This window comes from Canis aureus, chromosome 19 (assembly GCF_053574225.1).
Source record: "Canis aureus isolate CA01 chromosome 19, VMU_Caureus_v.1.0, whole genome shotgun sequence".
Lineage (NCBI taxonomy): Eukaryota > Metazoa > Chordata > Mammalia > Carnivora > Canidae > Canis > Canis aureus.
In genome coordinates, this window is record NC_135629.1 from 51,711,532 (window position 1) to 51,738,235 (window position 26,704).

At 47.8% G+C, this 26,704-nt stretch overlaps 1 protein-coding gene and 1 long non-coding RNA gene across 7 annotated transcripts in view; one reads left to right on the forward strand and one right to left on the reverse strand.

The window, feature by feature from the left end:
- Nucleotides 1-26,704, reverse strand: part of ILF3 (interleukin enhancer binding factor 3) — a 29,622-nt gene continuing 2,918 nt past the window's right edge. Inside the window, exons 2-20 of one of the 6 annotated variants that reach the window (XM_077859943.1) lie at nucleotides 16,396-16,494; nucleotides 15,780-16,009; nucleotides 15,450-15,627; nucleotides 12,640-12,787; nucleotides 11,125-11,216; nucleotides 10,640-10,735; nucleotides 9,845-9,956; nucleotides 9,327-9,424; nucleotides 8,647-8,758; nucleotides 8,435-8,545; nucleotides 7,960-8,159; nucleotides 7,383-7,550; nucleotides 6,796-6,921; nucleotides 6,537-6,713; nucleotides 6,285-6,438; nucleotides 6,085-6,138; nucleotides 2,307-2,672; nucleotides 1,294-1,422; nucleotides 1-682 (exon numbers count right to left, since the gene is read on the reverse strand). In XM_077859943.1, the coding sequence (XP_077716069.1) occupies nucleotides 546-682; nucleotides 1,294-1,422; nucleotides 2,307-2,672; nucleotides 6,085-6,138; nucleotides 6,285-6,438; nucleotides 6,537-6,713; nucleotides 6,796-6,921; nucleotides 7,383-7,550; nucleotides 7,960-8,159; nucleotides 8,435-8,545; nucleotides 8,647-8,758; nucleotides 9,327-9,424; nucleotides 9,845-9,956; nucleotides 10,640-10,735; nucleotides 11,125-11,216; nucleotides 12,640-12,787; nucleotides 15,450-15,627; nucleotides 15,780-16,009; nucleotides 16,396-16,398 (2,691 nt within the window). In that variant the 5' untranslated portion in view covers nucleotides 16,399-16,494 and the 3' untranslated portion in view covers nucleotides 1-545. Of the gene's footprint in view, nucleotides 683-1,293; nucleotides 1,423-2,306; nucleotides 2,673-3,958; nucleotides 5,639-6,084; nucleotides 6,139-6,284; nucleotides 6,439-6,536; nucleotides 6,714-6,795; nucleotides 6,934-7,382; nucleotides 7,551-7,959; nucleotides 8,160-8,434; nucleotides 8,546-8,646; nucleotides 8,759-9,326; nucleotides 9,425-9,844; nucleotides 9,957-10,639; nucleotides 10,736-11,124; nucleotides 11,217-12,639; nucleotides 12,788-15,449; nucleotides 15,628-15,779; nucleotides 16,010-16,395; nucleotides 16,495-26,704 lie in introns of those variants that run through there. The other 5 variants (XM_077859942.1, XM_077859945.1, XM_077859944.1 and 2 more) reach the window with 5 other exon arrangements.
- On the forward strand, nucleotides 1,951-5,092 carry LOC144290575 (uncharacterized). The gene is made up of 2 exons (XR_013358161.1): nucleotides 1,951-3,522; nucleotides 3,989-5,092. It is a non-coding gene; the product is annotated as an uncharacterized LOC144290575 (long non-coding RNA).

A 26,704-nucleotide genomic window follows, 5' to 3' on the forward strand; every position in this document is an offset into this window, starting at 1 on the left:
CAGAGTTTTCTTTTTCTTTATTTGTCTACATTCAGCTTAACTCAGATGTACTGCCTGAATGATCCAGACATACAAAAAAAACCCACTCTTTCCCACTGGTTTTTAAAATAAAATCTTCACTTATAAAACTGAAACACTAAAGCATTAAAATACAGAAAGCTCGTTTAACTCACTTCACAAAAGCATTAACAGATGATGTATCCCTTCTGTAGCTATTTAAAGACAAACTGAGTTAACACTAACACCAATTGTAAATAGACAGAGGGATACGTAACTGCAAGAACTCAAAAAACTCTACTCGGACAAAGTTGTGATGGCAACTAACAAACCATTGAAGACATGGAAGTCCCAAACACGGCTAAATATGGGTCACAGGACGGGTCACGGGCGTGACCAGCTGCACCTCACAACACAGCAACGTGGACAAGTTGGGGCGGAAGGGGCCTGGAGGGGCCAGCTGACATGTTAACTGTGATGCATAAAACTGAATCTTACAACGAGGGGTAAGTGCAGAAGGTACAAATCTTCACCCCTCGGGGGGGGCTTTATCTATACTGGTAGTTCATGCTGTGGTCTGCGTTTCTGCCGTAGCCGCCCTGTGATGACTGGTAGGAGCTGGGAGGGCCGCTGTAATTCTGGCCGGACCCCGGGGAGTTGTAGTTTGATTGTGACGAGTAGCCTCCTGGGGAAGAGAGGGGTGGGTTAGAGGTGAGGGGCACGGGGCTTTGCCTGTAATCAGATCTCAGGACCACGGCAACACCTGAGCCATGTTGTGTGTCCACGTCATGTCCACTGGGGAGACCACAGCAGGGCAGCAGTCTGGGCACTGCCTCTGGCTCAGTGCCCTTCCTGGGTAAATGGGGTTGGTTGTCACCAACACCCTGCGAGGTAGAACCACCGGACCCTGGTTTGTAAGCGGTGAGGATCTGCCCAGTAGAGGCAGAGGCAGCAGCAGCGGGAGCTGTATCTGGGGGCTGCCCAAGCACAAGGCCGAGCCTGAAGCCCCTGAACCAGAGGCCACACAGCAGGCTGTGTGGGCCTCAGTGTCATCAGCGTTTTTCCATTCAGGTGTGATCTAGCTATCATCTGGATGTCTGGCTTCTGGAAAGCTGAGATGCTGGAAGTATCCCTGAGCCCGTGTGCCCAGATCTCCCTCTTCCTATTCTCAGCCCACATGGAAGCCAGATGGCAGGTGCCACTGTAGCCCTGCCTATGCTACCCGCCAGGTGATGCCCCTCATCATCGGACCCCTCCCCCCTCCCCCGGCTGTGCCACCTGCCAATCCAGGCCCACCTTGTTTGCCTTGGTATGAGGAGCCGCCCCCAGAACCTCCGCCGTAGCCCCCGTGTGACCCTGGGTTGTAGGACGACCCGCCTGAGCCGTAGCTGTTCCCGCCGCTCCGGCCTCCACTACCACTGTAGTCTGGAGGAGAGAAGATAATGTGGTTAAGGGGCCTTGGCAAAGACACAGCTGGGGTGGTCCAGGATCCTTGAGCTGTGGGCCTGGAAGTAGCAGGCCGTAGGTTGAGACTATAAGCCTTTGCAAATCACCCTGTTCTGACTGCTTAAACCTGGAACACGCCAATTCAACCTAGAACTGCAAGGGGCCGGCTGGAGCCCTGCTAGGTCTCTGTGCCCTGGATTGGAGGGCCCAGGTGCATCCTGTCTTCCCACCTTCCCCTCCAACACAAGCTTCCCAGCAATTCAGGAGCCATACACCAGTCTCTTCTCCTCCCACCCAGCTGTTACCAACCAGGCACCCGGTGCCCCCTGGCCCACACACAGGGAGCACAGCTTCTTTAAAGTCCCTGGCCCTCCTGCTGGCCAGTGTCCCATCATAGAAAACAAGCGCACACCTACGCTTTCCTAGCTCAGCCACCAGCGCAGCCTGCTGAGTTTGTGCATGAGGTGGAGGGAGAGGCGGAGCAGAAAAGTGACTTGGGCTCTTTTGGAGGCTGAACGCAACACTGTTTCCAGAGCCCATCCCTGGAAGTTACCTCACAGTAGCTGCCCAGACTCAGAGACTCCACCCTTGTGCCCCAGCCTCAACCCACAGGCTTCCTTGGCACAGGGGCCTCCACTAGACCTGCCTTCGGAGAAAGCGACAGGAAGGGAAGAGCAAGGATGCAGGCCAGGGGAACTCTGCCTCCAGGATTCTCCTAAAGCCCACCCGGGCAGCCAGCACCGCCCGGCTTCCTTCCAGTCCCTCAGCAAGAGGTCAGGGCAATGCTGAGCTTCCGCCACTCCACGGGATGCGCCGCCAGCCTGGACCCTGGCCAGGCCTCGGGGCCCTGGAAGCCAACTCACTGAATTTGCTCTCGTAGCTGTAGTCTGATCCGCCCCCGCCCCCGGGGGAGCTGTAGGAGTTTGAGTAGGAGGAGTAGTTGCCTTGTCCATGATTATAGCCCTTCTGCTTGCCCTGGGGGGGGCCGTAGTTGCTGTACTGGCCCTGGTTGTAGGACTGCTGCTGGCCTTGGTGGGACTGGTAGCCCGAGCCGTAGGAGGGCTTCTGCTGGCCCCCGTGGGGCTGCTTCTTTCCAGCGTGTTTCGGGGGCACTGGTGAGTTGTAGTTGTCGCCTTGGTAGTAGGAGCCATAGCCAGAGGAGCCACCACCGCCCCCGCCGCCGCCACCACCGGCATTCCCAGAATGCCCTCCGTTGCTGTAGAACTGACCTAAACAGGAAGGCAGCGGATCAGGCGTAGGACGGGGGAGACGGGAAGGGAAAGACAGGGAAGGTCGCAGCTGTGGGTCCTGAAGGCTGACCCACGAGCCCGCTGCCCAGGCCAGGGCAGAGGGACAGAGGCAGGAGAGGGAGGAGCAGTGGCTCCGGTCCTCAGAGCAGCCTGGTTTGGACTGGTCCAGCCTTCAGCTCCACTCACCCATCAGCTGATGACAACAATGGATCTTTGCCAAGCAGCGGCAGGACAGCGCGCCAACAGCAGCTTTTGCAGCGGATGTCAACATTACAATGAGATGAGCTCCGAGCGCGAGATGACATTCATGACTAGCTGACTGTTACCCAGATGTCCCCAACGGTGACAGGGAAAGCAAAGCCCCAGAGAAGCAGCCGGCCACCCCCACTCCCCCCTGCTGTGCTGGGAAGAGGCTCTGCAGTCATAGGCCTGGGTGACCCCAAGAGATGCTCTTTAACAAGGCCCCTCAAACTGCTGTCATCCCTGGAAGAAGAACTGGTCTGACGTGGCTCTTGAGAGTCAGTCAAACGACCTGGGGTATCTCCCTGGTGATTCTTGCAGACGTAGGACTTAGGGATTGATTCTTGGGGCAAAGGAGGCTGGCTCAAAAGTTAGGATCCGAACATCCAGGCCAGGCCTCAAGCTACAGCCTCAGTGGGCGCTCCAGAGGGCCCCTCTGTTCCCAGCACAGCTGCCAGGGGCAGGTGGACCGAGCATGGACTGCCAAGCGTGCAGGGAGGCTGCCACATCCTCAGATCCAGAGGCTGAGCATGTCACAGTGAGACCCTCCTCTGGTCCTCCTACGTGGAGATCCCATCCCACAGGACAGGTATGCCCACACCCTGCCCCCACCAGACACTCAGGTGGGCCGATGGGGGATGGGTCAGCTAAGGTGAGGTGGGAGGAAGGGGAGGCCGGGACGCATGGGTGAACTCTCAAGCCCAGCAGAGCAATCCCCAGCGCTCAGAGGGGGCAGTGGAGCTCCTGGCTCCCTGGGCAGGGGGTGCCGGTGGGCTCACTCACTTTTGCTGGTTGGTGCTGCCAGTCTACAGACAGCCTGGAGCTACCCTGGTGTGCCCAGGGTGGGTGGGAGGGGGAGGGGACACTCCCACACGGGCCCATCCTTCCTTCCCGTATTTAGCATGAAGGGTTCCCCCGCCTTTTGGGTAGTTAATTTGGGAGTCATCGCATCCCTCCCACCCGCTGGAGCTGCGCACCCCACACTGCTAGGTCTTGAGTTGTTGAAACAATAATTTGGATAAAACTGATCTGTGACATCAGTTTATTTTCTTCAGGCGGCCTCCTCCACCCCGCCACCCGCCCCCATCACAAAGCCAAACACCAAGAAGGACATGGTCCACAATGCGAAGAGAGCAAACATGCGAAGGCCTGGCAAGGAGGCTGGAGGACAGGAGATCCTCTGCAGACCCCCTCTCAGAACCCCGCCACCTAAGCTGCCCCACGGCCTAAACTGAGCACCTCAGCACCCCTCCTCAAGCACAGGAATGAATGAAGACGCCAAGTACTGAGGACTTGTTACTTTAACATGTATTGATTAAAAAAAAATAAAGGGAAGGAGAAGTTTTCAACGTCATTTCAGGATAACTATTTCCTGGTATAAAAAGACATTATTCTCAAACAATAACTTTCTAAAAAGAAAAAAAAATACATCATGCAAAGTTTTAAAAAGTTTCACTGAATGTTTCAAACCTCTGGGAACAAATTATATAGTAACCGTTTTGACCAGTTTTTGCCTGAAGAAGCGCAAAATCTTGCAAGTCAACACAAAGGCAGGCTTCGCCACAAAGGACTACTGACTAGAGCCCAGCCATGCTCTTTCCAAAAGGGACTGCCATCAGGAAACGGGGGTCTCTGTAAAGAACCCTACTGCTTCTGTGTGCCTCTGCGCACAGGGAGAAGTCAGAAACTCCAGCCTGCACCCTGAGGTGAGAGGGCAGAAGATTCCAGGTCTTCTGGAATCCATCAGGGCTGCATACCCAACAGCACAGGCCCGGAGAGGCCAGCTCCTCACTGGAGAATCGGGCTACGCATTAAGTCTTTCTGCTTATTTTGAAGCCCCATTAAAACAAACTCTAGAATCCCATGCATTTGCAGCTATGATTAGGACTTGCAAAATTCCACGTTCTCTCTCCCCTAAAGCCTGTCTGTTTCCCACACTAATAATGGAAGCACAGTTTTGATACCTTTGAGAGTTCACCTCTAACTAAACCAGCCACAAAATACCGCACCCCCAAACAAGAACCCACCAGAGCATTTACAAAAGGCGGGAGAGGTTAACTTAGCACAATGTACAATTCCCAATGTTCCCCACGTTTTACAAGCTTATTAAAAAAAAAAAAAAAAAAAAAGGAAAAGGAAAAGGAAAAGAAAAAGAAAAAGCCAGTTGCTCTGGATTCAGATGTGATAAAATCGTTTTCATTACTGTCAAAGGCATCAACCAGATTTGGGAATTTGTTAAAAGGTTAAAAATTCATACAAAACCTGCTGTAAATTAAGACAAAGGTAGATTAAAATGCATCATTATCTGTCTCTTAAATAAAGTAATGCTTTCCATAAAAAGCAAAGGTGGGCTTTTGCCTTGATGCTGACCAACGCTGGCTCTAGAATTCTGTGCAATTCTGCACAAAAATGCATTCTCTGAAAATTGTTTTCCACTTATTGTGAACTTCAATATGACCAAGTTCAAAGGCAAATCACGATAAAAACTGCCATTGTCTTAAATTCTGCAGGCTAAGAGTTTCAGACAAGCTGCGGTGACAAGCCACGGTTGAGAAACCCAGTGAAGCACAGGGGCACAGCACGGACACTTTGGGTTTTGGAGTTCGAGAAAATTGGAGTAAAAAGTTGATTTTGTGTGCAATACTTTTAGATGCTCTAGGAAGACCCAAAATCATGATAGCCGTAGCAGTCTGTGAAAAAGTCACCTACAAAAGGGGGAGACAGAGCAGAGAAAAAAAATTAGAATTCTTTTGAAAAATGGCACAGAGCGCCACATTTGAAATTCATGTTTTAGATTTCTCTGCTCCTGTAACCCCCCAATGAAGGCTCCTTCTCAAGACAAGAGCTGTGCACTGTCAGGAAAAGCATAATCACAGGACTGGTGCTTCGCATGGCTTAAAGCAGAGAAATTTAAAATTTTGACTTTTAAGGAAATTTCGAGTCACACAAACGTGTGTTAACATTTAAAGAACAAATTACACTTTTGCAGGATGGGGCTGGAGGATTGCCTGCCCTAATCACTCAGAAAAGATGCGTGCCACTCTTAAATCTCAGGGAGGGTGCTGCTGGTGGGCCACCCTGCTCTAACTCAGGTGTGGGAGCTAAGCTGTAGCTTCTCCCCAACCTCAGACAAAGAGAAACACACACTTACTGTAGCCTGCCGTCGCCGAGTTGCCTCCATACCCATAGCTGCCATATCCAGCGCCTGGAAAGGAACGCACAGGGTTACGGGGGTAGAAGGTGGGTCTGCCCTCCCCGACCCCTCCTGCTATCCCAGCCTGACCCCAGGGGCCCCACTCACTGAAGGGAGCAAGCCAGATCCCTGGGACAACACAAGACAAGGCTCCTCACCAGCATTCATGTAGCCTCCATGATTGGCGCCGCCAAATCCTCTCCCTCGACCTCGACCTCGGATGTTCCCTCCTCTTCCCCGCCCTCGAAGGTTTGGGGGTGGGGGTACTTCATTGTGCATGGGGCCTCCCATGCCGAACCCAGGGTTATGTGGCTGCAGGGGAGAGAACAGAGACAAGTTGCATTCACCTCAAGCTCCAAACACAGGAGAGCTCCAGCTCAGGCCACAGACTGCGGGGGACGACTACTCACCTTAGCAGCAAATTTCGGTCCACCTCTGACAGGCACAGGGGCTCTCTTCTTCTTGTTGGCTTCCAGGGCGAGAGGAGCATCAGGGAATAGCTTTTCTAGTGCAGCAAGAGCGGCATATGCTTTTGCCACCTTTTTGTTTGAGCCAGCACCCTGAAATTTCTGTCCATCCACCTCGACCTGGAAAGAACAGATGTGTGTCAGGGCGGCCCAATGCTTCCCTCTGGGGCAGTGACTACTCTCCTGGGAGCTGGCTGCTCACCTCCATGACGAAGCGCTTGTCGTGGCTGCCCCCAGTCTCTGAGATGAGCTCGTACTTGAGGCCACGCCTCTTTTCATTAAGTTCCATAACAGGGTTCTTGCCATGCTTGGTCAGGATCGGCCCCTGCTGTTTTACGTTCTCAGGGAAAACAGAAAAGAAAACCAAAAAACTCAGCTAAGGGCTTTCCAGCACGTGGAGGATGACAGCCGCCCCCCAAATATGCCAGAGGCCCTTCCAGTCCATTTCCCCTGCTGTCCCTCATCACCCTTGCCTCCCAGCCTCTGGAAGTCCTCTGAGGGCCTCCCAGCAATGGGACTGCCTCCATCCATACCCTATCTCTGGGGCATGGCCTGACTTCAACTGAGGGCCATCCCACCACAGCCCTGGGTATTGGGGCAACATCAGCAAGGGCCTCTTGGTGGTGGCTCAGAGGCTCCACCCCGCTCCCTATACAGGCTCCTAGACATGAAGCTACTCTTTATGGGGGTGGGGGAGAGAAAACAAGAACCAGTAACCCTCCTGGCTCAGAGAACACAGGACTGCCTGCTGCAACCTGTCGGGCACATCAGCCCCCACCATGTGCTCACCTCGGCAGTGGGATCTGAGGGGAAGGCAGCACTGGGAGTCGAAGCAGCTTCCACCACAGGCGGAGGGGCCACCACAGCCGGCTTTGCTTCTGTTTCTTCAGCCGAATCCTCTCCCTTGCTGGAGTCTCTGCCTTCAGCGCCAGTAGGCAGGCCCATGTCCTGTAACACCTGCAGGTGGACATGCACAAGGCTCCCCAGTTACGGAGGGGGATGTAGCACCAGGGTTACCTACGTAGATCTCGCATTCCCCAGGATCCAGAATCAGAAGCTCCTAAGGTGGCAGCCAGGAATCCAGAGGGTGTTTTTTTCTCCCCCTCCCGCCTATCCCACCCCCCTGAAACTCTGATGCTCGCCCACATTCAGAGACTCTCTGCCTGTCAACCACAATGATGAAGCCATTCTTTCATGTGTGACTTGGCAAACATTAAAATATCCACCCATCTCAGTGTTCACACACCCTCTCTAAGCCTCATGTTGTCCACATCAAGGGTTTCAATAACATATAAAAGAGCCCAAGGTGCAGAAGTGCTTTTGTTCACAGAACAGGCATGCGGTACACAACACTGCCGGCATGTACCTTCACAGCCACGTGCAGCTTGGCAGTCTTTTTGGATGGTCCAGAAGCCTCGAAGGAGTTGCCATCTACCTCCACAGACATGGTGAAGATGGGGGCATGGACTGGACCAGTCTGGGAAACCAGCTTATACTGCAGTCCCGGCTTCAGCTGGTTTAGTCTCATGAGAGCGTTCATTGCTTGAGGCGGCTCGGCCTTCTCCTCTGGAGAGAGAACACCGACACGGTGGTGCGCCGTCAGCTGAGGCTAACCAAGGAGGTGGGAGGCGGCAGCTCCTCCGACGCCCTCCTGTGGCACAGTGCTACACAAAACCACCCCGTATGTATTCCAGACCCGCACCACAATTAGTCATTTAAAAACGGGCTTTGGTATCACATCTGAGGAAATTAAGGCAAAAGCAAGCATCTCACCACTTTGGGAGGACTCTTAATCGAGCTAGGAGAAAGACAAACCAAGTGCTAAAGACAAACACTAGTACCTTTCTTCTGAATTTTCTTCTTCTTTTTGCTAGGGGACTTCTCCTCCCCATCTTCTTCCATAGGGCGTTTCATGGGTGTAATGGCGTAGGTGGTGCTGGGGGGAATTTGAACTAAAAAAAAGAACAGAAAAAAGGCTAAGGATCCCTCCTGTGCTCTTGCTGGAGTCCACGCTGACACCATCAGCCTGGGGCTGAGCCCATGGCATGCTTACCTGTGTAGTCCACTGGGTTTTCATTCTTTGGTTTCTTGGGCATCTTAGAAGGCAGAGGATCCATACCCAGAACTTTATGGAGCTGGCCAAACGCAGCAAGTCGCAGAGCATGCTGGAGAAGGGGAAGAGGACCTGACTCAGCCGCCCTGTGCTCCCCGCCAAGGTGTGTGCGCTCGCTAATGCCTTCTGGAAGGGGTGGGAGCTGAGGGGGTTGCTAACGGTCTCCCCTACAACAGCAAGGGGTCCCCCAACAGCCAGGGGAGGGCCTGACTGTCAGGACCCAACCTCGCTGTGGGGGAAGGCCAGCCTGTGACCACCCCCCTCGAGAGGAATACAGGAGACCCCAACCTGGGGACTGGTTGCCACACGGAGCCACGTGGTGGGCCTGCAAGGGAAGGACCCTGGAGCAGTGCACACAGCAAATACATCTCCCCGCTGAACTCGGTGTCCAAAAGTAGCACTCGAGCAGGCTGAGGGGACAGGCGACAACCACGCGTGGCGCCAAGGGAAAGAAGCAGCCCAGATTGGGGCGCCCTGTATCAGGCACAATCCCTTCACCTTCAGTCCCCAACCTGAGCCTACGAGTCCAGTGGCGACCCTGAGAATACCCAGTAATGGAACTGGAAGCCAGTGATTACAGACTGGGTAAGGGCTCACGTTGGCAATGGCGATGACTATACCTGCGCACTCTGTGTGATATCTTCCCGTTGCTGTCTGTCTAGATGCCCAATAGCATCAGTGGCTTCTTTTTCACAAGGGTCATAAATGCCAGAACCATCTGAAGGCAGGAAACAAGGAAGATATGCAGAGGATTATCTTTTAGCATCTCGGAAGAGTTGTGCTGGCTGAGGGAACCAGGTGCGTTACCCCCCACGCCCCATCCACACCCAGCTCTGGAAAACACGCTGAGCTCGGTGACCCACTCAGCGTCCAGTCCGTGAGATAAATAACCCACGTGTCTCAGTGCAAGGAGCTCGCGTGGGAGTGGGTCACCACTGCCCCGGATCCGCCCTGAGTCACAGCTGCGGAGCCGACACAGGGCTGGATATGATGGTGCAAGAGGGTAGTCACATGCTTCAGCCCTAGGGGGACACGGGGCGGCTGCTGCCCTAACCCGGTCAGGGGACCCGCCAGGAAGTGGCCTCAGGGCCTCAATCCCTGTTCTTTCCCTGCAACTTGCAAAGCACAAGGCCCCAACCTGGCATCACGATGCCCGACGCCAGGCACTCCAGCACTCTCCGCAGGGCCTCGCCGGCACCCATTGGTCTGTTGGCAGTGCCGATGGACTTCTCACAGAGAAGCTCAAGGGGCTGAAAGGCAAGAGGTACAGTTAGCGCCACTGTGCAGGAGGTGGGCAGCCAACACTAAGGAGCTGTCGGTGTGTGTGTTTTCCCAGGGTTGTGGGGGATGGGGGTGTCAAACCCCTCCAAGTGCATGAGTTGAGGCTAAACCAAAGACAGGACAACCAGAGCCTGGCCTGGTGACTCTTCCTTAAAAGAACAAACTTTAAATCTTTCAGACTGTGTGGGCCAAGAGGCAAAGCTGACGCTGTTACACAGGTACTTCTATTTATCATATAGCCACTTAAAAAAATAAACACCGTTCTTAACTATGGGCTACTGATAAAGAGACGGCTGGCCAGAACTGGCCTATAGGTGCCACTTTGCTGACCCCTGTCCGAGAACAGCTACAAAAAGGCTTCTTCGTGGATCACAGTAAACGTGCTACCTGGCAGCCCCCTCCCTAGGCTGAGCTCTGAGTCTACTATGGTGGGTGGATGGGGGAGGGGAGGAGATGGATATCCTGGTCTAGCTCTCATCCCCCTCCCAGGGGATGGCATGAAGTAGTTGTTCAATAAATGGCCAGTACAGGGATGCACTGGCCACACCCCAAACGGCCACGCCAGCCCAGTTACTCTAACATATTCTTGGGATATGGGAGAAAGTCTGCACCCATGACCCCCCAAGTGGCCACAGCTATGAAGGTGCCTTACCCATCCTCTGAGAGGACCCCAGGTGGGCACTCGGGTACACAGGTCCCTCAGGACCCGGATGACAATGACACACGACTTCAGCCCGTTGGCTCTGGCCTAGAGAACAAAGCACAGGCTCTTTACACCAGGGAACCTCCCTAAACACAAGGCAAACATGAAAAACACAAGTCTCAGGGTGCTACTTTGTCAAGGGTAAACGGTGAACGTTCAAGACCATCAAGTGTGTGGCCAGCAGCGCTTTCACCGTTGTGGACAAGAACAATGTTACTCTTGGCACAAAGCAGCAGCAGCCCACCTACTCAGTCACAAGCCTCCTTTGGGGACGTCAAATTTGTCTATGCGCGCTCCGTTAGCAGCTGCACGCCTGCAGGTGCTAAGTTCAGCACAGAGATCTTCAACGTTACCGAAACTTTATGGTGAAAGTTAGCCAAGTTAAAACTTAGGAATTCTCTACCAAAAGACAAATAGAAGAACAAAATGCAAACCTGGAACCACTTGGCGTGTCGGAGGGACGCCAAGGCAGCAAGGCATTTCTGCCTGTCCAGAACGTCCGGGGGGTCGTTGACTGATAGCGTTTCTATTCATGGATGGAATAAGAAGACAAGGCACAGTTTGACCAAGGGGTTTCTGTCAGGTGGAAAGGGGATGTGGCAGCTTCCTAAAGGGCAGCTGAGGCTCCCAGAATCTCAAGTCATCTCCACCCTAGACCAGGGAAGGAGAAGCTAGAGTGCGTTTAACTCTGCCTTGAGGAGATCGTAAAAATCGGAGGCCCTTCCAAAAAAAAAACAAAAACAAAAGCAAAAGTGGGAAGTTACTCTAGAAGGAATAATCCCATGGGGGAGTGGGACAGATAGGTGGATCCTATCTTCTAATAGACAATTACCTTGCTTCCTCCCCATGATCTCCCAATAAATTAGCTATGCTAAAAATTTCAATAGTAAAAAACAAAAACAAAAAACAAAAAAACAAAACCAAAAACAAAAAAAAAACCCCAAAAACAAAACCAAAAACGAAACCAAACAAAAAATCAAAACAAAAACCCCCCAAAAATAGAAACAAAAAACCCCAAAATAGGTGGGGGGAGTGGAAATGAACTCCCTTCTCTGCTTCCCACAACGGCCATCCCCTGAGGCATCTGCAGCAAAGGGGACCACCTCCGCCCACCAGGCGGGACTGCCCTAGCCCCAGCCCTTGACAGAGAGAGTCCTGTTGGTCAAAGGTCCAGCGTCCCTAAATCGATAATTGGAATCAGGTATCGGAACCAAAGGTAACCAAAGAATAGCAACGAGGGCGCAAAGTGTGAGCCTCTGCTGCAGCAGAACTGGAGCACTGTCACTGCTGCCACTCATGTGTCAGGGATTTGGATAAGGCCTGTTACCTTCACTCTGTGGTAAGAGATCTCGGATTAAAAAAACGTCCGCACAGAAGAAAGGCATGAGGGGCCCTTGGTGGCCTTTCAATTGCAAAAGCTTCTGAGGTTTTGGTTTGAAAAATCACACAATTGTTCACAACTTTATCCAAAACTCTGTACCAGCTCTTTGCATTTCAATCATGGCAGCTGATAAAAGCAGCCCTGGAAGAGGACAAGCGAAGCAGCCCTCGGTTCTGCTGCAACACAAGCTGTTTGCACGACTCCAATGTGATGTTCATGCAGAAACCATCTGGTTGTCTTCCATAATTTAAAAGCCATAAAATCACCAGGGACATACTTTTCCAAGGCCAGAGAACGCTCAACAGAAAAACCAAGTGTAACACCGATGAAAACATTCAAGGATTAAAGATAAAACAAAAATGGTGCAATCCTCTACGAAAAAAGTGCTACTCACTTTTAGTGCAAACTCCCAAGTACTGAAACTGAACGGGAGATGTGACCTCAGAGTACGTGGCCAAAGCTACACCGACGGCCTTTTATCAAAGCAGTCTAAAACTGAATAGCACATTTGACTGGCGAGGGAACACCGAGTTTCCAAAGTCCTGCTGGCTTTTCTCAGCCTCCCTACCTCCGGCTAATACTTTCTCCATTTCTTCTCTGACAACAGGGGATGTCAGGTGGATGGTCAGGGACAATGGAGGCTCTTTTGTGTTTTTTATCACAATCGCAGCATCATCAACAGACTGGAGTATTTCGTACTTGTCTTCTGTAACAGCCTACAAAAGAAAATGCAACTTTCAAACACACTTCCTCAAGATAGGCAATCTACAGCTGTTTCGCTGGTTACCACAGCACACATGTCAACTTCTTGGGTTGTGACACAACAGTGGTGCCTTCATCTAGGGATCAGTGCCTCCCTCTTGCCAAGTCTCTTGCCGTTTTCTGAGTACTCCAGAGTGGGGGTCCCTAACTACGCAGAAAAGCGATTTTTCATAGGGAGCTTTACAAAGCAACAGTAAGATTTTCAGGGTCTGGGAAAAGGAGACAAGGGTGTGAATCTTCATTTTGTTGTTTGGTAGTCGTGTAACTTTAGATAAGTCATTTAATCTCATTAAGATGCTGGTTTCTAATTTGTAAAATGGACTTCGTGACAAGATCCATAGCATCTGGCTGCAGGAGGCTTACACAGATATGATGTGCAAAGTATAACACCCAGCAGAGTGAGCATCCACCACAGGTATTTGCCATATGGAGATGAGCAGCCATCCATGTGGCAAGAAAACTGCATAGTAAGATAACGTGTAGCACATAATGCATACAAAAATATGCAAGTACTTGCTGCAAACACATGTATCTATAAAAGGGTGTTCACCTGGCTTCTGCTTTCTCCTTTGTACCAGTTACATCATTTTTTGTTGTTGTTGTTAGTTACATGCCTTGATGAAGAAAATTCATGCTCTTACGATTTTATTTTTGTTAGGGGAAACAATACAGGAAAAGTCACGTTGAGGGAGGGGCAGATGCACATTGAAATATCTAAACCGGGGTTTCTCCACCTCAGTGCTATGTATATTCCTGGGCTGTGGGGCTAACCTCTGTATTGGAGGACACCGAGCAGCCATTTCCAGCCCCTACCTAGTGGTTATCAGCAGCAGCCCCCTCCCACACATTGTCACAAGATCAACTCTCTCCAAATCGCCAAAGGTCCTCTGTGGGGGGCAAAATTGCCCTAGTCAAAAAACACTAATCTGATTCAATAAAAATACACTTTATTTGTATCTTCCTTTAAAGACTTTTTACAAAAAATGCCTTTCCTTTAAAAACATTTACAACGGGATCCCTGGGTGGCGCAGCGGTTTGGCGCCTGCCTTTGGCCCAGGGCGCGATCCTGGAGACCCGGGATCGAATCCCACGTCAGGCTCCCGGTGCATGGAGCCTGCTTCTCCCTCTGCCTGTGTCTCTGCCTCTCTCTCTCTCTGTGACTATCATAAATAAATTTAAAAAAATAAAAAATAAAAAAAATAAAAACATTTACAACAAAGTAACTTTCATCAATGAATATACCTTTTATAAATATAGATTAAAAGTAATGTAAAAAATTACCACCAAAACAAAGTTTAGGGCTTCATTCACCTGAAATATAGCTCTCCAGAAGTATCTACTATACTGCATTAACTCCACATTTCAATTCTGACCTCTATCCTAAATCTCAAATTATCAGTCACCATGTGGGAAAAAAATCCACGTTTACGTGTGAAAATGAAGTGTGTTTCCCTTAAGGAATGCGATTTCTTAGTTTCTTTTTTTTATTCTTTTGCTTATCCTGTGAACGTGGAGGGTAAATGTGTCCCAAGGAGGCAGCATATGGTGGTAATGATTGGAGGTTCTAAAATCCCAGGACTCACAACCAGGAGTGCAGGGTTCAACAACTCAGCTCCTTGCACCCTAGTCACATCTTCTAAAATACTGAGATGTGGGGATCCCCAGGTGGTTCAGCAGTTTAGTGCCTGCCTTCGGCCTGGGGCATGATCCTGGGGTCACGGGATCGAGTCCCCCACATCGGGCTCCCTGCATGGAGCCTGCTTCTTGCTTCTTGCTCTGCCTCTGTCTCTGCCTCTCTCTGTCTCTCATGAATGAATGAATGAATGAATGGATGAATAAAAAGACCGAGACGATATGATCCTATCTCAAAGGGTTGTTTCGAGGAGGAAACGATATACATATAAACAACACACCTGGCCAAGAGTCTGGTGTAGTAAGTTCTTTTTTTTTTTAAGATTTTATTTATTTATTCATAGAGAGAGAGAGAGAGAGAGAGAGGCAGAGACACAGGCAGAGGGAGAAGCAGGTATCATACAGAGAGCCTAATGTGGGACTCGATCCAGGGTCTCCAGGATCACGCTCCGGGCTGCAGGCAGCGCTAAACCGCTGCGCCACCGGGGCTGTCCTGGTGTAGTAAATTCTTAAAAAATATCAGAGGCTATTATTTATACAACACTATTTTGTAACAAAACAAGCTGCTTTTTAAAAAGTTCTTCTAAAAAAAAAAAAAAAAGTTCTTCTGTCCAGTTTTGGATCAGGGAGGAAGAGTTAATAATAGTACCTTCTATTCAACCATCCATACACCAACCCATCTACCCAACTGTATGTGGATTTAGAGTTCTAGCCTGCTGCAACCCTAGAACAGTATAGTCTGGCACCTCATGGGCACCAAGTCTTTCCCAGCTGACAAGAGAATCTGGGCCCATCAGAGTCACTCAGGCCCTGTCCACAGAATCTTAGCAGCTCTGCAGCATCCTGCCCATTACCTGTGGATAAGGCACAAGCAAAGCACGTGCCAAGGTGGGTTTGCAGCGTGCACAGGACAAATGAGCCTTCCTCTGTTCTGCATCCTCAACAAGCATGACCTAACCCCACCCGGTGGAAACAGTCACTCACAGCGAGCTGGATGGCCAGGTTGTCAGCCACCTTGTCCAGGAGGGCAGTCGTGGGCTTCTCCTTACATAGCAGCACCAGCTCCAAATCCAAGTCCCCCTTGAGCAGCAGGCCCTTTGCTACAAGGCCAACTCGCATCACGCCCCGCAGGGTTCTGGTCATGTGCTCAGTCTTCTGCTCCCTGAGGGACAGACCAAAGTATGCTCAGTGAGTGAATTCAATGCAACTAGAACCCAGAGGCCCTGGAAGGCTGGGGAAGAAAAGGAGACACTCACGCCTATGCTGGCCAGTCTCTCCAGGAAGGATCCCTCCCCCACCAAACCTCAAACTTACCCAGCCCCCTCTTTGGTCTCATCCTCCGGGGGCACGTCCACATTCTCCGACTCAGTGTGCTCACTGCTGCCTTTCTCTTGTTCATCTATCCAGTCAGACACAGCTTTGAGAGCCCTCTCTGTGTGGGACACCATGTTCTGGACTGCCTCCAGTTCCTCTTGGGTTGGATAAACAGAAGAATGCTTTGCCATCACGTGGCGGTCGTCATTCACAAAAATTCGCATCGGACGCTAGAAATATAAAATCTCATTTAAAAACCACAAAGATACCAAGTGATCCTCCACTTCTTTTTCAAGCTGCCCAACTCAGAATTATGCCTTATCATTTATGTCAAAGTAAGCCACCTACACGACCACTACTGAAGGTCTGAGAAGCAGGACAACCAGATGGAACAGCAGTTCATTCTCCAGGCAGTCAAAAGGGGGCACACTTAACTTTACATAATTATATGTATCTATATATGTGTATATGCATATATATGCAGTTGAACTCTTTCCCTATGTAGTAGTATTTTATAATTCAAAAAGTCTAATGAAAGGAGAATCAAATGCCTTGGAGAAATGCTGCATCTTTGACTATGAATAAAGAAATAAGTATGAGTAAAAAAAAAACTTACCATTTTTACTTCTTTTTTCTGTAGTGTCTGGAAATCAAATGTTTGCTTATCTTTTCAAATTGTGACAGATTTCCTTGATGTTATCAATACTTCAACTATCTATAAGATCAGAAAATCTTTTTAGTTTCAAATATTTCATAGATGGATGAATTTTAGTAGCCAGATACTTAGTAAGATAAAAGTGGTGCAGCCATCCAAAGGGACACTGTTAACCCAGCAAGACACATTTTTATTTCCAAGTAATCACTGCTAAGCTAAGGTACAAGCAACTAATTATAAAATCCCCTAAAAATGAAAACAGCTGGTTTTAGAAGCTAACTCTGAATTCCCACCCACATTCAGCAGATTTCTACTTCATCTTCTTTCATTTTTTTAATGTAAAATATTCCAGTTCTTACCCCCCAAAAAAAGCCTGAAAACATACATACACACAAATCATCGAGCCCCCAATAAATGGTAACAACACAAATGTTCAGCAAAATCTTGGTGTTTGGAGAAGGCAAAGAGAGGGAAGGAGCTCTGGTCTTTGAGTAATGAAGAAATGGAAGGAAAGCAGGAGAGAAAGAACCCCAAAAGGCTTCTATAAACCAGAAATGCAAGAACCTTCTGAAACATCAGGTGGATACTACAGCACCACATGACCACACCTATGGGCTCCATTTCAGAGAGGCCTTGAGAACCCAAGTGCACAACAGAAGTCTTCAGGACAAGCATAGCTGTAATTACCATCTTGGGCTCTAAATAACATGCTGACTACAACCTACTCAATTCCTACTCTGTGCAAACAGTCTGGTCCACGCTAAAATCTTCCAAATGAGTAAATAACAAAAAAGAAATCCATCACAATAATACAAAACTAATGAAATCCACCTATCCCATGCCATCCAACCACGCAACAGCCAGCTGCTTCAATCTTAGTTTCTAGGCAGGGCAGCAGACTTCACCTGGAAGGCACAAGCCTCAAAGACAAACTTGGACATGCCAGGCCAAAACAAGAATTTCCCACAATGCTTCAGGACTACCTAACAATCTAATTGCAAATCTGTAGGTTTTTTTTTTTTTTAAGATTTTATTTATTCATTCATGACAGACGAGAGAGGCAGAGACATAGGCAGAGAGAGAAGCAGGCTCCTCACAGGGAGTCCAATGTGAGACTCAATCCCCAAACTGGGATCAGGCGCCTAGTCAAAGGTAGACGCCCAACCTCTGAGCCCCCCAGGTGTCCCAAATTTGTAGGTTTCAAAGTAGAACTATAAAAATGAAAGGTGAAGTAAGAGGTGATGCTCCTGCAGAGCTACACAAGAGGACAAGCAGGGGTCAAAGGCTATGCTGGGGGTAGTGGGGAGAGGAGTGGCGACCAGGCTCTGAGTTCGGCTGTTCACTATGCCCTTGATAAACCACTCGGTCACCGCCAAGTAGGAGCTTCCATACATAACTGGACTGGAATCTCTGCATGCCCAGCCACTAGCCACGTGGCCCTGAAGCTTCCTTCTACACCTGCAACATGGATGTGGCCCCTCTACCTTTGCACGAGCAGTGAAAGTTAAACAAGTCAACCTATGGAAAGCATGCAGCACAAATCCCACAGTCCTTCAAAATGGCACCAACTTCTACCAACAAGATCTCCACTTGCCAGGCTGCCATGGCGGGGGGGGGTGTGCGGTAAGTGATGAGTGACGATACAAAGTGCGTCCTATGTGAATAACTTACCATTCATTCAGTTAGGAACATATGTTATCAAAGCTGTGTTCAAAAAAAATGCTTTACCTGCTAGGTACGTATTTAAGATAAATTTACAGTTCAAAGTACCTGCTTGGTATTTGCTCTAAAATACTCCAAAGACAGGCAGTGAAGATGTGGGCAAATATAAAACAAAATGGCAAAGTACTGATAGCTGTTGAAGCTGGGAGATGGTAATGTTAGCATTCACTTGCGAGGTCTGAAAACTGCCATTACGGTTTTTAACTTAATTGCAGAATGTACTTACATAGTCCTAACAAAAGTGCACCCAATTAGTGCCATCTAAAAATTTAACCAACGATCAGATGCCTAGCTCTAAACAGAGAAGCATACCATCAAGAAATCATAGTCTGATGGTGAGACGGCAATGTTAAACAGCCACCACTCCTAGCCACATCTATGCTGGAACCTCATCAATCTGATAAAGAAGGCTGATGTTTAAAACTGTATTTATTTAAAAAAAAAAAAAAACTGTATTTATTTAATCGGCAAGGATTTAGCATGTTCTTCCTCCACACCAAGACCTGGGCTGGCCGCTGGGATGGTGAAAGACATGCCAGATAAGTGCCTCGTCCCTGTGGACACAGTTACCTGGCACAAAAGAAGAAGAAATATCTTCCTTCCAAGCCCAACAAGATGCCAGGAACCAATGTTTAATGTCACACTTACCATCTCTTCATGCTATACTCCTCTGCAACAGACATCAAACAGAAGGACTTTAAAAACAAAAGAGCTTAAACCAAGGTTTCAGGTGGCTAAGACTTTCCAGGTTTTACAGGACTGATAATGTCTAACTTACTAAAAAGAGCTCCCCCGGGATCCCTGGGTGGCGCAGCGGTTTGGCGCCTGCCTTTGGCCCAGGGCGCGATCCTGGAGACCCGGGATCGAATCCCACATCGGGCTCCCGGTGCATGGAGCCTGCTTCTCCCTCTGCCTGTGTCTCTGCCTCTCTCTCTTTCTCTCTCTGTGACTATCATAAATAAATAAAAAAATTAAAAAAAAATAAAAATAAAAATAAAAATAAAAAGAGCTCCCCAGAGAAATGGTTGATTCGGCACCTCACCTCAGAACTGTTTGAGCCCAGTCATTTGCAGTTCAGAAAGCAAGAAAGTGCTCACACTAATGCAGGTGGTCCAAAGGAACAAGGAGTTGACCTGTAAAGAATTCCACTGGCTACATTTGGAGCAACGGAATACAAAAAAAATAAAAAATTAATAATAGTAATAGTAATAATAAGAAGCTATCATCTATACGAAGTTCTAAAAAAGCCAAAACTGCTCAGTAGTTGCCTTGGACAGTGGTGTGGCAGGAACACCCAGGAACAGTGCTTTTCAAGTGGTAGTACATCTTGGTAGGGGTTGGGTGCATGCAGTGGTCAAAACTAGTTGAATGGGGGCAGCCCCGATGACACAGCGGTTTAGCGCCGCCTGCAGCCCGGGGCGTGATCCTGGAGACCCAGGATCGAGTCCCATATCAGGCTTCCTGCAGGGAGCCTGCTTCTCCCTCTGCCTGTGTCTCTGCCCCTCTCTTCGCTCTCTCTGAATGAATAAATAAATAAATCTTAAAAAAACAAAAAAACAAAAAACTTAGTTGAATGGTATACTCAAGATGTGTGCATTATTTTTATTTTATTTATTTTTATTTTTTGTGCATTATTTTTATTTTATTTTATTTTTTTTTTAATTTTTTTTTTTAACTTTTATTTATTTATGAAAGTCACAGAGAGAGAGAGAGAGGCAGAGACACAGGCAGAGGGAGAAGCAGGCTCCATGCACCGGGAGCCCGACGTGGGATTCGATCCCGGGTCTCCAGGATCGTGCCCCGGGCCAAAGGCAGGCGCCAAACCGCTGCGCCACCCAGGGATCCCTTGTGCATTATTTTTAAAGAAAAAAAGAACTGTAAATAAATGCTGGACTCTAGCCAACATTTAGACGGAAGACTGCAACTTTCTGCTACTTTGAAACGTGTAAGAATAAGATGGATTATATGTCGGAGATGTTCAATAAGTGCATACATCAATCAATCAATGTGGACTGAAGGATGACCGGAACAGATGGAAAGATGGATGAGAAAAAAAGTCAAATGTCAATGGCAGAACCAAGACTCTATCTACAGGTAGCTGTTCACCATAAAATTGTGTCACCTTTAATGTATGTTTGAAATTTTTCATAATAACATTCTTTTTTCTTAAGATTTTATTTATTCGTTCATGAGAGACAGAGAGGGAGGCAGAAACACAGGCAGAGGGAGAAGCAGGATCCCTGCAAGGAGCCCAATATGGGACTCAATCCTGGGACCACTCCCTAAGCTGAAGGCAGATGCCCAACCACTGAGGCACCCAGGCGTCCCTAACGTATTCTGAATATATAACCAAAACTGATTCAGCACATTACATTTCTATAAAAGCTTGAGCCCGGGATCCCTGGGTGGCACAGCGGTTTGGCGCCTGCCTTTGGCCCAGGGCACGATCCTGGAGACCCGGGATCGAGTCCCACATCAGGCTCCCGGTGCATGGAGCCTGCTTCTCCCTCTGCCTGTGTCTCTGCCTCTCTCTCTCTGTGACTATCACAAATAAATTAAAAAAAAAAAAAATTAAAAAAAAAAAAAAGCTTGAGCCCATAAGGATACTTAATAAAAATCCCAAACCCTAATTTGCTACTACCGGAGAGGTCCATATTCCAACTCCCTACTCTGAAAATGTTAAAAGGGACTGAAGTCCATCTATAGTTAGTTCACGTGGGAATCTCTACTAAGAACGAATGCCACCTGACTAAGACAAACTGGGAGCAGAAAAATCACTCTTCTACCAATGGGTAAAAAGATCCTATCAGAAAACCCCAGCCTATCAGAAGTACCTCAAGGACACAAATACACCCCCAAATGCACCTGCATTCAGTGACTGTCCTGCATGTAGGTTTTCCATCTGCTGCCTCCACTCTTAAAACTCCCGATGTGGGTGTGCCTCTGCTGCAGCCAGCTGAGGCACGTGCTCTCCCTCTGCTCCAAGAGACAGGCCCCAGAAGGTACCCCTGAAGAGAGTCACTGAGCTATGACTGCCCCTGACCACCAGACCTTGTTCCCAACTGGGGAACTTCACCCTTGGGGCCTTCCTCCCTTAGGCCAGGCCTTCGTGGTGATGTGAGTATGAACATAAATTATCTGAACTAAAACAAATGTTGAAAAACCAGAGACAATGCTCCTTTGCAGGCCAACAAATCTGGCCTTGTTGTCTTTATGTGAACCCAGATCTGTCATCCAAGCCAGTTTTTCAGAAGCCAGCTGCTCTGGTCTTGAATATCAGGAAATCCATCTATTAACAGACAAGGGTCTTCTGGGCAGGCAGAAACCTTTTCAAGATTTTTAGCAAAGAACCCTGTTGGCAAGAAGCCTACAACACCCACCTACCTATAGGCAACACTTCACACTTCAACACCTATTGACCCCTGCCAATCAAACTTTAAACAGAAGCTGCTCCTGCAACTACCTTTATGATTCAAAAGCAGGGCACAAGGAAGCCTGATTTTTACCAGCCTGGCTTCTCTGAAAAGAAACCGAAGCAGGAACAACTGGAGTGTGAAGAATCAGAATTTTAAACATTAACTTTGTGTGGCTGAGGATTTTTTTTTTTTTTTAAGATTTTATTCATTCATAAGAGACGCAAGGAGAGAAGCAGAGGCATAGCCAGAGGGAGAAGCAGGTTCCCTGCACGGAGCTCGATGTGGGACTCAATCCCAGGACCCTAGGATCACAACCCAAGCCAAAGGCTGACAACTCAACCACTGAGCCACCCAGGTGCCCCATGGCTGGGGATATTCTAACAGGGATCAGGTTTCTTTCTTCTCGAATCCAGCCCACTCCCAGAATGCAGAGTTACAAAGCTTAGCCACAAAAACCTATTCCTTATAGCGTGATGACCACCTTTCTGACCTCTTGCTAATTAGAATGACATACATGGCACTTTTGGAAAAGAAACATGCCCAAGTCAGCATGGGTGAATCAACAAACATTTGTAGAGTCAATGAACAGGTGTAGTGGAAACATCTTAACAAGTATGGCTCTGCCTATCTTCCAGAGTAGATACCACCCCTTCCAGGTTATTTCACAAAATCCTACCTCTATTCCAGCAACTCTGGGGAACTGCCCTGAAGCAGATGCTCACCAAAGAGACTGAATCAATTAGGCTTTGAAATGTACAAGGATCCAAACCCCACTCCTGGCTTCCCTATCTCTGCAGTGTGATACAAAGTGATACACGTGTTCCTCTCTAGTGACTCTACAAACTTTTATAGATCAACATCATCAAAGACACATGAAAAGTAATTTTAACAAAGCAAGGCAGCCCGGGTGGCTCAGTGGTTTAGCGCCACCTTCAGCCCAGGGCGTGATCCAGTCCCAAGTCGGGCTCCCTGCGTGGAGCCTGTTCTCCCTCTGCCTGTGTCTCTCGTGAATAAATAAAATATTTAAAAAAAATTTTTTTTGGGATCCCTGGGTGGCGCAGCGGTTTGGCGCCTGCCTTTGGCCCGGGGCACGATCCTGGAGACCCGGGATCGAATCCCACGTCGGGCTCCCGGTGCATGGAGCCTGCTTCTCCCTCTGCCTGTGTCTCTGCCTCTCTCTCTCTCTCTGTGACTATCATAAATAAATAAAAATTTAAAAAAAAATTAAAAAAAATAAAAATAAAAATAAAAAAAATAAAAAAGATTTTTTTTAAACAAACCAATCCAGTCAGAAGATGCCAATCTAAAATCTGATTATGGATGCCACTCTGAGAAATTATAAAATCCAAGATGGTGTACGCTAATTAATTTACATGTGTTCTTTACTGAATAAAGTGACAAATACATGTTTTTCCCCCAAATGCTTCTGGAACTCCCACTGGTGTGTGAGACCCAGGACTCCAGGCCCACTGGTACAGGAGAGCATTTATGGATCTTGGAAGACAAAAGCCTCTGGCTTGCGCCCACCAGGGCTGTCCAACCTAGGAACTGTGGGACCCTCTAGCAAATTACCTACCTGTTCAGAGCTGGGTCAATCAGGAGACGGAAAACACTAGCTATGCCTGAGAATTGCAAATAGTAAGGATAAAAGAGGACTCTGTGGAAAGATGCTTTATCAACCATAAAATCTCAAACGCAATATATAAAAAGGGAATTTCAACAACTCTTGGATGAACCAATAAAAATGCTTGAAAATCTGCCTGTGAGGGGATCCCTGGGTGGCTCAGTGGTTTGGCACCTGCCTTCAGCCCAGGGCGTGATCCTGGAGTCCCGGGATCGATCCCTGCATGGAGCCTGCTTCTCCCTCTGCCTTTGTCTCTGCCTCTCTCTTTCTGTGTGTCTCTCATGAATAAATAAATAAAATCTTAAAAAAAAAAAAGCCAGACACTTAATTGCCTAAGCCACCCAGGTGCCCCAGATTGTTTTTTTTAAACTTGGCGTGCAATTTGTTCACTTCTCCCAAAAGCATCCCCCACCCCCACTGCCAATTAAAAAGAAAAATGACCACCTCTCAAAGAATGTGGATTATGTATGCAAATTCACAACTGTGAATTATTTTAGTGGGTAAGGGCTCTTTTAGAGTTTTTTAAATTTTATTTTAATTCAAATGACATACAGTGTATTACTAGTTTCAGAGACAGAGTTCAGTGATTCATCAGTTGCATGTAACACCCAGGGCTCATCATGTGTCCTCATTAATGCCCATCCCCCAGGTACCCCATCCCCCATCCATCTCCCTATGGTGGCCTTCTTTTATTTTTTTTTTAAGATTTTATTTATTTATTCATGAGAGAGAGAGAGAGAGGCAGAGACACAGGCAGAAGGAAAAGCAGGCTCCATGCAGGGAGCCCGACGTAGGACTCGATCCCGGGACTCCAGGGACTCCAGGATCACGCCCCGGGCCAAAGGCAGGCGGTAAACTGCTGAGCCACCTGGGCTGCCCCTGGTGGCCTTCTTTTAAATAAAACTTTTTCTTTTTTTATTTTTTTTTTTAAAGATTTTATTTATTCATGAGAGACACAGAGAGAGAGAGAGAGAGAGAGAGAGAGAAAGACAGGCAGAGACACAGGCAGAAGGAGAAGCAGGCTCCATTCAGGGAGCCCGACATGGGACTCGATCCCGGGTCTCCAGGATCAGGCCCTAGGCTGAAGGCAGGTGCTAAACCGCTGAGCCACCAGGGCTGCCCTAAACAAAACTTTTTATTTTGAGGTAACTGTATGTCCTCTCTAACCAGTTTCCCCTAATGGTAACATCTTGCAAACTATATAGTACAATATCCTAACCACAACACAGACATGGATACACAGACCACTGCCATCCCCACAAAGATCTCTCCTGTTCCCCGTTGATTGGCCACACTACCCTTCCACCACTCCCCACATGCTTAACCCTACCAACCACTAATCTATTTACCATTCCTATAATTTTGGCACTCCAAGAATGTAATCTTTCAGTATTGGCTTGTTTCATGCAACATAACTGTCTCGAGATTAATTCCAGTAGTGTATTGAAAATTTGCTCATTTTGACTGCTCCGAAGTATGTTAGCACAATAGTCTAACCATTCACCTGCTTCAAGACTTCTGCTTGAAAAAAAAAAAAAAGACTTCTGCTTGGCTTCCAACTCCTGGCTATCAAGAATAAAACTACTATGAACATTTGTGTATATACTTTTATGTAAACCTAAAGACTCATTTCTTTGGGATAAATGCCCAAAAGTGAAAATGCTGGGTCATAGGGTGGTTGCCTATTTAGTTTTCTAAGAAACCCTCCCCCCAAAGCGTTTTTCCAGAACTGAGATTTTATTTTTTTTTAATTTTTTTTTTTATTCATGATAGTCACACATAGAGATCGAAAGAGAGAGAGGCAGAGACACAGGTGGAGGGAGAAGCAGGCTCCATGCACCGGGAGCCCGACGTGGGATTCGATCCTGGGTCTCCAGGATCGCGCCCTGGGCCAAAGGCAGGCGCCAAACCGCTGTGCCACCCAGGGATCCCTGGAACTGAGATTTTAAAACACAAATTAACTTCACCAAAATCAACTCAGTTCACCTTCTCTCCACTCCTGTTAGCTACCACATCTGCTCTGCGCTGCTGCGGTCACTGGTGAGCCCTCACCAGGCAGCCACTACGCTTCCCGTGGGGCTTCTGCACAGGTCACCCGTAGGACAAATGTTTATTAAGGGTTGCTATAAGCCATGGGGCTAGGTTAGTTATTTCCACATTGTTGATATTTGGACTGCTTTTCTGAATTATGAATACATAGCAAGAATTATTAACCTGCAAAAAATCTAAATGTACCATGGAAAAGCAAATCTAACTTGCAACATTTTATTCTATAAAAACAGACTCAGTCAGATGAGAGAATAGTAGTCCAAAGGAAGCAGCAGAAAAGCAAGTGGCCTGTAAGATTATATCCCAGTAAGACTAAGCTTGAACCACAACCCTAATAAAAATATTTAAAAAGAGGGGCGCCTGGGTGGCTCAGCGGTTGAGCCTCTGCCTTCAGCTCAGGGCATTATCCTGGGGTCCCAGGATCGAGTCCCACATTGGGCTCCCTGCATGGAGCCTGCTTCTCCCTCTACCTGTGTCTCTGCCTCTCTCTCTCTATCTCTCATGAATAAATAAATAAATAAATAAAATCTTTGAAAAAAAATATTTAAAAAGAGAGCTGGTCAGAACGATCAAGAAAATTACAATGGATCTCAAATACCAATAGCACCACTTCTCACTAATCACCTAAGATTATAAAATAATTTGGAGCACATTTATATACTCTAAAAGGATGCATACTCAGCTTTGTAAATAAATGATCTTCAGTGATCACATATGGCAAACAAGAAAATGGCCCTTGGACAGTAAACTCATTTTCTTGTTTAAACTACAGGCTACTGGGACGCCTGGGTGGCTCAGCAGTTGAGCATCTGCCTTCGGCTCAGGGTGGGATTCCAGAATACAGGATCGAGTTCCACATTGGACTCCCTGTGAGGAGCCTGCTTCTCCCTCTGCCTGTATCTCTGCCTCTCTCTGTGTCTCTTGTGAATAAATAAATCTTGAAAAAATAGGGGTTACATTTTCAATTTCTTCATCCCATTAATATTCAATGAGAAAAGAAAAAATATTAAATTTCAGCTGGACATCACTTTCTCGAGACATCTGAAAATTGCAGAAGTTAAAAGTCACTTCTGAATTTCCAATTACAATTTATAACAGAATCACCTTTAAAGAACAACCTTGGGAAAATATCAAAAGGGATTTAACAAAGCATAAAATGGTGAGAAATAATGTTTAAAAGTTAGAACACAGACAAGGCTCCCTAACAAACACCTGTCCACCTTGATTTCACCATTATTTCGTTAATGCTGCTAATAAGCACCACAAAATCAGCATCAACTTACCCTAAATAATAGAGCAGAGAGGGAAGCTGGTTGTTTCAGACAAAACTGACAAGTAAGTGTTGGAGCAGCAGGAATCTGAAGGAATCTCCTCCCTTTAGGGGCCCCAACCTGCTTCACTATGTGTAGACTGCTGTCAAACCACTATTGGCCTTTAATTTCAAACCCCCTTCGCTGGG